General features: G+C 53.8%; 1 protein-coding gene across 1 annotated transcript in view; it reads left to right on the forward strand.

The window, feature by feature from the left end:
- LOC132593310 (protein Shroom2-like) overlaps positions 1-12,531 on the forward strand; it is a 36,067-nt gene extending 23,536 nt beyond the window's left edge. The window contains exons 3-6 of the mRNA XM_070044816.1: positions 627-1,145; positions 2,235-2,406; positions 6,906-7,178; positions 9,790-12,531. Coding sequence (XP_069900917.1) covers positions 627-1,145; positions 2,235-2,406; positions 6,906-7,178; positions 9,790-10,056 — 1,231 coding nt within the window. The 3' untranslated portion in view covers positions 10,057-12,531. The remainder of the gene's footprint in view (positions 1-626; positions 1,146-2,234; positions 2,407-6,905; positions 7,179-9,789) is intronic.
- Positions 12,532-15,157: the final 2,626 nt, after the last annotated feature.

The following is a 15,157-nucleotide window of genomic DNA, read 5'->3' on the forward strand; positions in this document are numbered from 1 at the left end:
GTGTGGGGCAGTGGCAGGCAGGTGGGGTGAGACCCGGGGCGCACGAGGGTCCAAGGACGCTTCCAACCGGGACCAGGACCGGGCGGCGCTCAGCGTCTGCTCAGAACACGGCTGCTTGTTCTAAAGGAGTCCTCCGGCCACCGCGAGGACCACGCAGGCACCCAGCTGTGAGAGACGCTGGCTGACGCACCGGCGCTAATTCTGTGAAACACGCCTGTCTGTTGCAGGGCTCCCTTGCAAAAGAAAATTTCACTGAGCAGGCTTCTTACCGTTGGCTCTGCCATTGACCTAAAAACAAATGAGCATCACACTGCCCTTCTATCTGTCAGTAAGCCCACGGATGTGCCTTCAGGCGTGCAGGTGACCGTTGGAAAACGGAAAGACACCTACACGCCCAGGAGGCTTAGGAGATCAAGGTAGGGTGGCAGGCACTCCTCAACCTGGTCTCCCCATCCTGGGACGTGTGACCATGAAGGCTTCTCCCCTGGGGCCGCTGCAGGCCTTTGAGTCAGGCTTCCCAGGCTGTAAGGGGATGCGGAAACCAGCCGATTTCTCATCCAATTTCTAATTCTGGTCTGTGCCTGGGCGTACAGCGTGTCTTTAACAGACGGCCCTTCTCTTTGCAGAATCGAGCGGGTGATGGACAACAACACCACGGTGAAGATGGTGCCCATCAAGATCGTGCACTCGGAAAGCCAGCCCGAGAAGGAGAGCCGCCAGGGCCTGGCCCGCGTCCCGGAGCCACCCGTGCTGCCCAGCGGGCTCGAGCGGGACCAGATCAAGACACTTAGCACGTCCGAGCAGTCCTACTCCCGCTTCTGCCTGTACAGCCGCCAGGGCGCCGAGCCCCAGCCCCCTGGCACCCCGGTGCCCACGGCCAAGGACAGCCGGGCCTCCACGCCCACACTCAGCTACGTGAAGGCCAAAGAGAGGACTGCCGAAGACCTCAAGTCGGAGGAGCTGGCCCGCGAGATCGCGGGCAAGGATAAGTCCCTGGCGGATATCCTGGACCCCAGCGTGAAGATCAAAACCACCATGGACCTTATGGAGGGCATCTTCCCCAAAGACGAGCACCTCTTGGAGGAAGCTCAGCAGCGGAGGAAGCTGCTCCCCAAAATCCCCTCTCCCAGAACCACAGAGGAGAAGTGAGTAGACGCCGCCCTGGTTCTGCCCCCTGGCTGGTTGTGGTTTTGCCCGGTGCCTCTTAGGCTTACAAGGGCGAGGGAGTGTATCTCTTTGTCTGTTTTCGTGACTGCTCTTTGGGGACAGATTTCCATAAGTGCTTATGAGCACTCTGGGGCTCTTCTGTCACCCTCCCGAAATTAAAAGCCCATTCTGGGGATGATGACGTCAGGTCCTGGCAAAGATGTGAAAATATACGTTTCCGGAGATGCCCACGGGGCTTCTTCTCATGAGGCGGTGGTTCTCAGCCGGAGGCTGTTGTCTCCCGCCACGGGACAGTTGGCAATGTCGCGATACACTTTCGGTTGCCACCACTGGGAGAGGTGCCCTGGCATCTAGTGGGTGGAGACCAGGGATGCTGCTTGCGGCTCTGCGCTGCACGGGACGGCCCCCCCCCCATCAAAGAATGGTCCGGCCCCAAGTGTCACTAGTACGGAAGTTGAGAAACTTGTCACAAGAGGGGTGAAAGTTGAGACTGCTTCTTAGTACCTGTGTTTATGAAAGAGGCTTTCTGTTGTTGCTCATTTAACGGAGGGAGCGAACTTGCTGCAACAGGTTTCGTAAAGAGCGCTTTCCAGCCCGTCCTTCAGTCACCTGCCCACAAAGGTGTATCTGCTCACATCTCTCCTGTTTCTGTACATGGTCTCCATACGCATCGTTGACTGACGGTAGGCGGGAGTACCAGGCAGACAGGAAGTCAGGCCGTAGCAAGAGGCAGCAAATGCGGCTGCTGGTAGAAAGGTGCCCGGTGACCTTGGGCGTGCGGCCACGCCTACGGATAGCGGCAGACCTCTCCCCATGGACCTCGGGCTCCCGGCGGATACCATCTGCACTCTCCTCCCTCCGGGGCGAGCCTTCGAGCACCACCTGGCGGGGTGTTTTAGTTCTGACCTCACAACCTACTCCTTCCCCACTCTTGCTGTCTCATCTCTCTAGCTGGTGCCTTTCCGTTAGCACCACCATTTGCCGGTCACAGCCCAGGCTGTGGGACTTGCGGGCACGTCTGTGTGTACGCTCAGAGCTAACGGGTGTTCTGATGTTTCGTTACCCAGGAAGGAGGAGCTGAGTGTGCCGGCAGCCGTGTCCCTGGCCACCAACTCCACCTACTACAGCACATCGGCCCCCAAGGCGGAGCTGCTGATTAAGATGAAAGACCTGCAGGACCAGCAAGAAGCCGAAGAGGATTCAGGGAGTGACGCCGACCACGACCTGTCGGTGAAGAAGGTAGGGGAGCTGCAATTCCAAACGAGAACGCGCCGGCTGGCTGGCAGGCAGGCCGGCCGGGGGCGGCACCCGGCTCCACCCCGACCCTGGGCCCTGCGCCGAGCGCCGTTGGTGTTGGGCTTCTATGTGGGACGCTGACATTTGGGCCTGTGTATTAAGCCCTTTGTGGGTGAGTCTTCTGTTCTAAAATTGGGCCTCTCTGCCAGGGTCTCTTTGCCATCTCTTTGTAATGAGATCCAGTGTCAAATTAGCTAGGTGGCCACCAGTCTCTCTCATTTTAAGGTCAACTGATATGTCTCTTCTACCCCAGTTAAATCCAGAGGGCTTAATTGTATGACCTTCTGCAAGGCACATGTCCTCTTTGACTATCCGTTTCAAATATCTGTGATCATCTGTGATCCGATGATGTTAATTAAATTCAACAGTACATTGTGAAGTGCGTTGTTAACCAAAAAGCATCATCTGTTCAACTCCAAAAACTCACCCAGGCACTTGGGGATACAGCAGTAGACAAAACAGACTGGAGTCAGTCTTTATTTCCCTGAAGGCACTTGAGTGCTCACAGAGGAGATGGATAGCCAACATAAAAACGAATATAAAAAAACAAACAGGGCCCCGTGGGCCCCTGCCCCCCACCTGCTCTTGTAAATACAGTTTTATTGCAACACGGCCACACTCGTTCATTTACATATGGTCTCTGGTAGCTTTCACGCTACACCAGCAGTGTTGAGTAGTTGCAACAGTGGCTGTGTGGTCCCTGAAGTCTAAAATATTTACTGTTTGGCCATTTATAGAAAAAGTTTGCCAACCCTTAATGGAGTAGGTCGGGTGGTCAGAAAACTAAAACAGCGTGAAGGACTAGAGAGAGGTAAAGGAGTATGATTGTAGAGAAGGCTCTGATGAGCGGATGATGAACAGAGACCTGGAGTGATGTGAGCCAATGTCTGGTTGATCTGGGGAGGGTCTGGGGGAGTGGGGTTGGGGCAGCAAGTGCCAAGGCCCTGGGGTGGGAGTTTTGTGACACGTGGGGGAAGCAGCAGTGACCAATAGCTGGAGCTGTGTGGACAAGGAAGGGGGAGGATTAGAGAGGAGGTCAGAGGTGAAATAGCGTGTAACCATGAGGTCACGGTAGGGACAAAATTATTGCTATCAGTGCCGATGTCTTCACTACTGTACGAGCTTCAAATCTTCACGGCATGTCAACGGGCCAGACTTGTGACATCTAGGTGTGATTACCTGGTTTGTTTTTTTAGGAAGGATTTAGCATAAAGGGAGAAAGGAATTGCCCAAGGCAGTCAGTTTCAGAGGATAGCATGTGCTGTTGGTTTAATTCCAGGGGCTTTGAGCATGCGTAGTCAGCACCAGGAGAAAAAGGAGGGAACCAGCATTTGGTGCATTTTTCCGTACACTTAGCATCTTGGAAGGGGCTTTCATAAAAAATACCAATTTGCTTTGACAAGACCCTTGCAAAGGATAATGTTTAATACCTCCTCGTATTGTTAGTTGTTTAAAAAATGCCATTGATTGGTTTCAAATATGATAGACAAACCCATTCCAGAAGAAATACCCTGACCCTTGTGTAAAAGAAAGTGACTTTCAATTTAGGAAGTGATAGCCTTTTTTTAATTCAAAAAGGAAATGAAAACTAAGAGTTTTGGTCCTGGGATTTTAGAGGCCCTGTGTCTGGCACAGGGTACCATTTGCTTTCTTCTGGTTGTGTTTTCCACGTTCTTAAAAATAATGAATTTAAAAAAAGTGGTGTTATTCTCATACACCTAGAAAAAACATCCAGTTTGGACAGTTTTAATTTCGTCCACACCCTAGATGCAAAGAACTATGTTCTTTACACTGTGCCTTTGTTTCTCATGATGTACTGAATTTGGGAAGCAGCAGCCTTGGTACCGCTCCTTTCATCTGTCTGGGGCCTCTCCCGATTTCTTTGGGGACACGAGATGCCGGCTTTGGGATTGACATGAGTCACTGTGAGCTTGCCCCCTGCCCATCACCCCACCAGGATTAACTTCCTAAGCCAGCTGACGCTTTTGGTTCAGTAAGCGTATGTCGGGCACTTTCACCCCAAGCAGGAAATGCTTTAAGCGCTAGGTCAGTGCTGTCGCTGACCCAGTAGTCCTGTTCTCCTGGCTGCGCTGCCTCTGCCGCCTTTCCAGTGCCCTCATATCTACGGTGTCACGCGCTTACGAAGTGTGCACGGGACGAGGAGAAGGGAGGGCTGTGCAGGTGCGCTTGGGAGGACTTGATGGCTCGCTTGATAGGAAAAATGCTGCATGGAGACCCTCTTTGGAAGCATCGTCCTGAGACACAGATCACCCGTATCAGGCATACGAAGTGTAGGGTGCCTCCAGCGCTTCAGCGGGTCTCCCGAGGTGGTTTGATTTTTTTTTTTTTTCCCTCCTGCCCAAATAGTCCCTGGGATGGGGCAGTGTCTACCGGACGGTAGCGGTGAGCTCGGAGCAGCTTCTCATGCACACTTGCAGCCTTGCCGGCAGCGGCTGTGGACAGGCGCCTACTGCATGCCAAGCAGCGGGCTGAGCCTCCGGCGATTTCACCCATCTTTATGTTAACCCTGGAGGTCGCGGCAACTGCTCCCTGCCCTGCCGAGCCCTGCGGACTCCGTCTGGGGCCAGAGTTTGGAAACTGCCCCAGGACGGGGCGGGGGGGGGGCGGTGGACAGCACGGACCATTTTCATGGGTCTGTTGTACATAAAATAGTGTTACTCACTGTGGAGCAACAGACTGAGTTTAAAAATCCTAATCGGACTTAACATTCCAACTAATTGTTTAATCCTCATTTGGGTGCGGGCAGCAGAGCACTGCCTCCGTTTTCATCACCCCAGCCTCGGGCTAGCACAGGGATGCGTTGGCCTCCTAAACCCCACGTAACCTGCTGTGTCCGTCGACACGAGGTTGGTGGACTCGTGCAGGGCGGGTGGCAGCAGGGTTCCGAAAAGGACAACGGGTGACTTTGCTGCTCGCCGTTGGCCCTTCACCGCTCACCGTGTCAGGTCGGGCCGCCGGTTGGCATCCGCCATGCGTGGGTTTAACAGCAGAAGCACGTCCGTAGTCATGGGAACAGGGTTTTTCTGGGGAAGGCTTCCCTGCTGGACCCCTTCTGAGCGGTCCTTGTAATTTTTCTCAAATGTGATGACCCACGAGACAGATAATCTACTTTCTCTGCCCCTCAACTTGGACCACATGGTGCCGCTTCACTTCAGGATGGTGACCGATTAAAAGGTCTTTGTACGTGTCATTTTTGCTCTGTAAAAATTAGTCATTTCGAGAGCTGGCAGGAGGGGGGGAATGGCGAGCTCGTATTGAATGCTCGGAGTTTCCGTTTCGGAGGATGGAGAGGATGTGGAGATGGGTGGCGGTGCTAGCCCACAGCACCGTGCACGCCTCAATGCCACAGAACAGCACACGAGAAAAGAGGCGGGACGGTAAACGTTGCAGCATGTATATTTCATGACGTTTAAAGAAGTCATTTATTTACATTTTGGTCAAATGGAGATCAGTACTTTATTATTGTGAAAGACTTGCCTAAGTTCATTGACATCCTTCATTTGTCTTAATTTTTATTGCTCATTCTACATGGAAGACATGTTTTAATCACGGAGTTCAGTACCAGACGTTCACTACCAGACTCAATAACTTGTGTGCATGTAAGTCTTCCAATTGGGAACTGCCAAAGAAGGAAGCGCAGAGACTTCCCTGGCGGTCCAGGGGTGAGGACTCGGCGCTTTCACTGCTGAGGGCCTGGGTGTGATCCCTGGTCGGGGAACTAAGATCCCACAAGCCGCACAGCACGGCCAGAAAAAAAAGCAAAAAACAAAGAAGGAAGCACAGGGTATCACAGAGGCCCGGAGAATCCTTGCAAAGGTACAGGCTGAAACGAGGTTTACCGTGAGTAGCCCCAGGGGTCCCACTCCTGCATAGTCTGATAGGACAGTCACAGGATGAGAATAGGTTTGTTCTGTTCCGTTTCTAAATCAAACGCCAATGATTGAACAGGAAGGCCTTATCCTTCCCCTAGGCTTAAACATCCCCAGTTAGTTATATTTATTTTTGGCTGCGTTGGGTCTTCGTTGCTGCACGCGGGCTTTCTCTAGTTGCGGCGCGCAGGCTTCTCATTGCGGTGGCTTCTCGTTGTGGAGCACGGGCTCTGGGCGCGCGGGCCTCAGTAGTTGCAGCACTTGGGCTTCAGTAGTTGTGGCTCACGGGCTCTAGAGCGCAGGCTCAGTAGTTGTGGCGCACGGGCTTAGTTGCTCCACGGCATGTGGGATCTTCCCGGACCAGGGCTCGAACCCGTGCCCCCTGCATTGGTAGGCGGATTCCCAACCACTGCGCCCCCGGGGAAGTCCCCCTGTTATTTGCTGATGCCAAACAAGCTGCCGCCCGGCTGAGCTGAGTGGCCCGCAGATCCGGGATGGGTGAGGGGGTGCCGCAAGGCGGCCCTGACCGTGTCCCCTGCCCTGTGCCCACAGCAGGAGCTCATCGAGAGCATCGGTCGCAAGCTGCAGGTGCTGCGGCAGGCGCGGCAGAGCCTGCGGGAGGACATGCAGGCCAACAGCGCGCTGGGCGACGAGGTGGAGGCCCTGGCCAAGGCCGTCTGCAAGCCCAACGAGTTCGACAAGTTCCGCATGTTCATCGGGGACCTGGACAAGGTGGTGAACCTCCTGCTGTCGCTGTCCGGCCGTCTGGCCCGCGTGGAAAATGCCCTCAACAATCTGGACGACGGCACTGCTCCTGGCGATCGGGTAACTATGGCCAGGGCTGACCTGGAAGGCGCGGCGGGGTGTGGCTTTCCTGTGGGGGGTGGAGCAGACCGCCGGGAAGCCTCGTTCAGCCGCCGCGGCCACCTGTCCGCCTCGTAGCGCAAGACGCCGTTGAACGAACGCCCAGGGCTTGCTGGCTCCGTCCTTGTAGCGGGGGCGGGGGGGTGGGGTGGGGGGGAGGCGGCGCGGCGCGCGTCCGGGAGAGTGGACCTCTTCTCGTATAGTCCCACGACCGCTGCTAGTGTCGGTCTCTTCCTAGTAACCTTTCCCCACCGCAGGTAAGTGGGTAAGTGGAGCTCCCCCACTGCCTGACGAGTCCTCGGCCCCCGGTGACAGTGCCGTTTGATGGTGACTTGGTTGCTGGGACTTCACAAGAGGGCCGCAGGGTCTAGAATGAGTCTAAGAGCTGCTCTGCTTTCCTCCTCCCTTCACAGCAGTGCAACTTGGGACATTTCTTAGTGGGTCTGCGTGTCTGCTCTTTGCACGTGCAAGACACCGTCTACCTCACAGGCTTTACTACTTCGTAGGTCAGGTAGCAGGAGCACATCTAGTTTGCTTCTTTCCACATAATAGGCCTTCAAAATGATCATCTTCATCATTAATAAGGCACCTTAACTTCTCTACAAGGGGAGCAGAAAAGGCACCCCTCCCCCTGGACTCCAGGTGAGAATGGTTTCAGGTTACACAGAAAGATCTTACAAAGCGCGTGGCTTTGAGCCCGTGATCTTTTGTGCTTAGCCAAGTCGTTAGTGACTATCAATCACGGAACGTATTGCATAAGGGTCGAAAAAGTAACGGGCTTTGGACCCCGATCCCCTTGGACCCCGATCCCCTTGGGTTACGTTCGCATTCCATTTTGCTGCTCTTGCCGTCTTTGCCCAGTTTATCTGAAAGAACTTAGGGAAATAACATGAATGGGAAAGAGAGACTTACTTGTAATTGAAATAGTAAACTCTCAAGGATCGATTAAATGAAAAATAGTAATATCTTTGCAGCCCAGCTCATCCTTATCTCCCCTTGCTTGGGACTGACCAAGCCTTACTTAGAATTGGAGGAAGTAGAAGCAGTCACACACCGGGGACCGTGGTCCTCCTGGGGACCTGGCTGCATAGCTCCTAACTGCATCCCTAGGGGGGCCGTGGGAGGGAGGAGAAGCAGACAGGCGCTCTCCCCCGTGGCTGTGTGTGGCTGATGCAGCGTCACCTTCGTGGACCCAAAGGAGTGCTCAGTCACCACGTCCAGGGGCAGCGCAGTGGGCTAGCCTCCCGTGTGGCCGGTGCCAGATGAACATCTCCGGGTCCGGCAGCCAGGGCTTGGGAAAGCTGCGGTTTGCAGAGACAGGCACGCTAACGAGTGAAAAGATGTGGCCTCAGGCTGTAGGCGGCTTCCCCTGTCTTCCCAGGTAGAAAATGAGCACGTGGGCAGATGCAGACACGTGAATCCCTCCCTCCCATCAGCAGCTTCTAGTTGCCAGGGAGCCCAGCTGACCTTAGTGGCCCGAACTGCATTTCTCGCATCAGTTGAGGTCTGTTTCCCTTTTGGTTGGCATGAATTGGCCTTATACCTTGCCTCTTGCCGTGAAAATACATTGTCTTTGTTTCACAAGCACCTGAAGCTCAAGGTGTCCCCCGGAACAGGTGACCCCGAAAGGTTGTGCAGTCAGGGGCACTTCCCGGAAGCCTCACCCCAGGAGCAGCTTCTGCTGTCAGCCTCCGTTTCATAGCAGCTCACCTTTTCTGAGCTCTTTCTGTGGATCGGCGCTCTGCAGAGCACTCGCGCACCCGGGATGCTCATGCGTGGCCGTGGGTAGAATGTCCAAGCTGCAAGGTGGCCCTGCTGGTGTCAGAAACTCGCACCGAGGACAGGGCGTCCGTGGCTTCTGCCAGCCGGCACTTGCAGACATCTACCGCGTTCACCTCTCCCCCCGCTCAGTTTTCATTAAAGTTAGAGAGGGCAGGGGAAGTAGGGGCGCGCCCTGTGGGCAGACAGCGAGTGCTGCGTTCTGGAAACGGGGGCGTCTGTGTGACCCAGGGCGGGACCCTCGGAAGGAGAGAGGGCACCTCCCCGACAGGCGCGGTCTCGCCCCCCGCCCCGCCGCCCCCTCTCACGGCCTCGGCTACAGCTTTGCTCCCGGGCTGCAGCTCCGTCTGCCGGCAGGGTCTAGCAGTCCTGCCCTGGAGTCTCTTTAGAACCTGCGCCTTGTGTCCGTTTGGCCACGGTATCGGCAGGGAAAGGCCTTGGACGCACACCAGCTGCCTCAGCCCTTTGCTTTCTGAGCATCTCCCGGTCCTGGAGCATTTCGTGCCTGGATGGCTCCCGTGTTCCTCACGGCCTTTCACGGAGACAGGAGCAAGTGGAGGTGGCAGCGGCCCAAGAGCGCCAACGGGGGAGCTGGCGCTGGGGCCTCTGCTCCGCGAGGTGCCTCCTGCCCACGCCCCAGGTGCTTCTGCGCGGGTCCCTAACTCGGGTGGCATCAGGGTCTCCACTGGACCAGCCCCCAAAAGAGCTGCCGGACACCGTTCCCCCCCCCCGGCCCCCCCCACCACCGCCACTGCCTGGTCCCCAGCAGGCTCGTCTCTCTCTGTCTCTCCAGCAATCCCTGCTCGAGAAGCAACGGGTCCTGATCCAGCAGCACGAGGACGCCAAGGAGTTGAAGGAGAACCTGGACCGCCGGGAGGGCATCGTGTCCGACATCCTGGCCAGCTACCTCAGCCAGGACAGCCTGGCCGACTACGCGCACTTCGTGAGGATGAAGTCGGCCCTCCTCATCGAGCAGCGCGAGCTGGAGGACAAGATCCACCTGGGCGAAGAGCAGCTCAAGTGCCTGCTGGACAGCCTTCCGCCCGACAGAGGCAAATGAGGGGCCTGCGGCCCGACGCCTCCCCAGCGGGGCACGCAACAGGAGGCAGATGAAAACCCCAGCCTGGACTTAGGTCCTGGAGAGGGAATCCCTCCCAGAACCAAATGGCCGTTAGAAAAGCAATAGTTTCCGTGGGCGCGTTTGGGATGATTGATTGAATGTCTTAGTTCCCCTCCTGAATGCTGAGCAGAGTGGCTCCCCGTCACCCTTGGCCTGGAAGCAACCCCACGTGGCGCCCGGTGAACGGTGAGTTCCCGAGTACGGACTGAGCTCTGGTCCCGAGGTGCACGCACGTGGTCCTTGCCGGCTCGGGTCTGCCCTTCCGTCTTCCCACGCTGCACCCCTTCCTCCTCTCAGGAGGCAATGAGCGCGTGTCGGGCAAAGCCTGGCGCACGACCTCTCCGGTGGGTCACGGGAGGTGGCGGCTGCCGGCTTCTCCTGTTGGCCCAGAAGTGTTGAGCGGTCGTTGTCTGTCCCGTAAGGATGATCTGCGACCCAGCAAAAATCAGGATGATACTTTAGTAACACTCTGCAAAGGTGAATGGTTTTCCATGTGGTTAAAAACCAGCTGTGAAAAGAAGAGCGTACATGTTGGGTTCACTCACTCTAAAATTGCCACTTAAATAGCGTTCGCGCTTTAAAACACACGCAAAGCAGACACGCGGTTTTAGGACTTCTCGGCTGATGTCACGGTTCAAATGGTATTTTCCTGCAAAGAGAAATTACTTGGCTAAAAGCGTGTCCGGTAAATGTGCTTGCTAGGTGTTTTTTTGCTTAAGGCCGACGAGATATTTCTTAACTTACTCTTTCCCCAGAACATTTATTTTGCGTGTGTATGATCCTTAATTACAATTGGCAATTTCTCTCTTTTTGCCTCTATTTGTTACCGTGCCGTAAGGGCCACATACCGTTTGAGAACCGTTGCTCTGGTTTCTCAGAGGTCCCGGTGGACCACAGAACTCCTAGACCCAATCTTTTTCTGCCACACAGTGTACAGCTCCTAGTACCCTTTTTTAGTGGTTGAAATTGTGAGATGGTAAAGAGTCTATTCACTAAAGAAAACTGTCAAGCTGTCATTTTCCACTGGACAGATCACAGGCTAGGAGAAAATAACTTGCAAATCATGTATGTGACAAACCGTTTGTATCCAGAATGTATAAGAACGCTCAAACTTAACAGTAAGAAAACAAACAGCCCGATTAAAAGGTGGGCAAAAGACTGAAATAGACACTTCACCAAAGAGGATATATGCATGGCGAGTAAGCACGTGAATCGCTGTTCTAGCCGCCAGTGGCGTGGTTCTCACGTACTTCTTTTTAATCTGGTCACCGTGGAGTGGTGAGTTTCGTCACAGTGCTCATCTGTTGAAATGTGTGGTTAATGGCGGGAGAAGCCCTAGGATAACTTCACGTCGAGGTCATGTGCAGACTTTGGTTTGACCTGTGAGATCGTTTTACTCCTTATTCCTCTTACTCCTGTAAAATAAGTTTTCCAGCGGCGGGGGGAGATGTCCCTCTGTCAGCAGTGGCTGCTGCCTTACCAAACACAGACGGACGCAAATGTCTTAAAGGACACTAACTAGGCCATACTTCGCCAGCCAGAGGGGAGACTGGACTCCCGGGCTGCCGCAGTGATCTCCGTGCACCCGTAGAGGGGGCCGACCTGGCAGGCGTCCGTGATGCTGGCAAAATAAACACTCCTTTGGCAGCCCACCGACGCCAAAGAGAAATGCCTTTTCAAGTTTTTATGCCTATTCAATTAAGCTATTCCTGACTTGAAAAATCCCTCTTCTGCCAACGAAGTGTCCTTGCCACGTGGTGTGGGTCACTTGCTGTGAAAACTGATCACGTCAGGAAAGGTAAAGCTGGCTGTCCATGGACACCCCCCCCCCACCCCGCACACTGCCCCTGCTTCCTCCTTCGGGGAGACAACCACGGTGATTTCAGTGTTTTTAATTGTCACAAAGCTTTTACCTGTGATTCTTTCCCTTCAGATACAGTATTGTGATCATTTTGATGATATGTCTGTAAAATGTGAAAATAGAATTTGTGTCTGTATCCAGCTTTTTGGTGTCTTTTGAGCCCTTTCTCTTCTACATAGCAATATATAGTGCTCTACTGTCCTTTTAACGAAGCACATAGAATCACAACGTTCCCGTTTGCCTCTTCAATGTCCGGTTAGTGGGGACCCACAGATTGCAGTGAGTCAATGTACATAACTTTGTATATAGTTATGTTATTGCCTATAAAGACAATCTGGTGCTAATGTTTTGCCCTTGGCATTCTTCGGTGGTGGCTGATAGCTCACCCTTGGTCATAGCTCAGCTGTGGAACGCTCTGTATAGTGAGATTCCAGTCAGGGGCGTTGCGCCTTTGGAAGATGCGTACAGATTTCACGCTCAATACTTTCACTTACGTCTCAACAGATCATTCTGCTTGACGTTCACAAAATAAATGGTGTCCTTCCGTGAACCGAGCATGTCTTTGATTTACATCTTTTTTTTTTTAAGAATTGCAATATCCTTACCGTATATTAGATTCTTCAACCATTGATAAATGGTGGAATTAATTCTATGTATGTATGTATGTGACTATTTCTGCCAGTCTAGTAAAGGGCAGTCAATTTGCAGTCAGGAAAATGTCACAGACACAGGTTGTATAAGTCAGTGCCTGCCACAGCAGTGCTGTGTAACAAGCACTGTAAAATCGCATCAGGGTCCAGTGAGACGTATTCCGTTAGCTCATGAAATTGGAGATCAGGCTCTGCTCCACGTGCCTGTCATGTTCCTCCTGGCACCAAGAGTTTGGCCTGGGCAGGTCAGTGGCAGATGCATAAGAGAACAAGCCCAGTCCCAGCGGTGCTTCTCCTGTCTCTGGTTAGAGTGCACCTGCTAACCTTCCATTGCCAAAGCAAGGGCTGCAGCCAAACCCAAAGTCAGAGGGTGCGGCATGTGCTCTACCCCTTTAGTGGAAGGAACCGTAAGTCCCGTGGCAGAGTGTGGCTACAGGGAGCTGTGAGGAGTTGGGGCCGTTGATGGACCACACCTCCCACACCAGGGCCCGATACCGAAGAGCACGAAATCGTCCAGGACCCGAAGCCAAATTCCTGGAGCAAAGCCAGCTCTGTCACTTCGGGCGGATGGCTGTGAGCAAGCGCCAGCCTCTCCAGCCTCAGCTTCCTCCTCTGTAGTTGGAGGAGAGCTGTTGTGAGAGCAACTGAGCTGATGTGTTAATGTGCTCAGGACCAGTGCCTGGATCAGAGGGGTGCCAGTGGAAGCGCCCACACTTCTGCTGCCATCACTGTATTCGGGACCTGGAGGAAGTGCCTTCCCTGCATCCAAACGCATCTGTTGGAACCACCCAGCACACGGCAGTTGCTCCTGGTTGGCTGATTAGAAACGCTTCTGCTGTGCAGCAGGTTGGTGGGACCCGAAGGTTAGCCAATTGAGAGGGAGGGATTCTTTTGTTTTTAACAAATTTATTTATTTTTGGCTGCATTGGGCTTTCTCTAGTTGTGGCGAGCAGGGGCTACTCTTCGTTGTGGTGCGCGGGCTTCTCACTGCACTGGCTACTTTTGTTGCGGGCTCTAGGTGCGTGGGTTTCAGTACTTGCGGCATGCGGGCTCAGTAGGTGTGGCTCGCGGGCTCTACAGTGCAGGCTCAGTAGTTGTGGCACATGGGCTTAGTTGCTCCGCGGCATGTGGGATCTTCCCAGACCACGGCTTGAACGCGTGTCCCCTGCTTTGGCAGGTGGATTCTTTTTTTTTTTTTTAATTCATTCATTCATTTTGGGCTGTGTTGGATCTTCGTTGCTGTGCACGGGCTTTCTCTACTTCTGGCGAGGGGGGCTACTCTTCGTTGTGGTGCACAGGCTTCTCATTGCAGTGGCTTCTCTTATTGTGGAGCACGGGCTCTAGGTGCGCAGGCTTCAGTAGTCGTGGCTCGCAGACTCTAGAGCACAGGGTCAGTATTGTGGCTCACGGGCTTAGTTGCTCCGTGGCATGTGAGATCTTCCCGGACCAGGGATCAACCCGTGAGCCCTACATCGGCAGGCGGATCCTTAACCACTGCACCACCAGGGAAGCCCCAAGAGCGAGGGATTTTTCTTAACAAGCATTACTCAAAATTAGGAGAGTGAATTTGTGTTTAGAACAAGAAAAAAATTGACCCAAATCACAGATTTTTAAAAAGTGCACAAATGCCTCCTACATTTTATGCTTGCCTTCTACCAGGATACTCTGCTTGTCTTATGTGAGTTCTGATATGGTCAAGGAATTCATCACACAGGGGGCAATGGAAACGCACCTTAGGCTGCTGCTGGGATGGTGCTTCTGGGAGCCAGTGACCCTTGTGCCGCACTCCACGACCCATGGAAGGAGATGCTCAACGTTTTGCTTCTTCAGGGCCAGCTGCACTGCACACGCTGAGCCAGTCTCAGGCACAGGGACGCAGGAGACACTGACTCCATCGTTAACCTGTCAGCTGTACTGCCCTGTGGCTGTGCCCTGAAAGCCCAGGCATCCTGAGTGTGTGTTTTCTGCATTTCCCATTAAAACAATAGAACCCCGGAGGTGTGTGTGTGTGTGTGCTGGTATAGGCTGAGCACTGAGTCACAGTGAGCCGTTTGCCTGTGTGTGTGGGCAGACGGGCTAGTATACGCTGTGCATTGAGTCACAGTGAGACGTGTATGTGCATGTCCCTGTGTGTGATGGTACAGGCGGTTCACTGATTCACAGTGAGATGTGTGAGTGCGTGTTTGTGTGTGTGTATGCTGCTACATATTAAGCATAGATTCACAACCGTGTGTGTCTGTGTGTGTGTGTGTGTGTGTGCTGGTACAGGCTGTGCAATGAATCAGAGAGCTGTGTGTGCGTGTGCGTGTGTGTGTGTAGGGGGCTCAGCACTGAGTGAGGTGTGTTGTGTGTGTGTGTGCGTGTCTGCGCACACTGGTATGGACTGTACATTGAGTCACAATGAGCTGTGCGTGTGCGTGTGTGTGTGTGTATTTGGCTTAGTGTCTACGTGAGTCACACTAAGTTGTGTGTTGTGTGCAGGTATACGCTGAGCATTGAGTCACACGTAGGTGTGTATGTGTGTGTGTGT

The sequence above is a fragment of the Globicephala melas genome, unplaced genomic scaffold (assembly GCF_963455315.2).
Source record: "Globicephala melas unplaced genomic scaffold, mGloMel1.2 SCAFFOLD_441, whole genome shotgun sequence".
NCBI classification, from domain to species: domain Eukaryota; kingdom Metazoa; phylum Chordata; class Mammalia; order Artiodactyla; family Delphinidae; genus Globicephala; species Globicephala melas.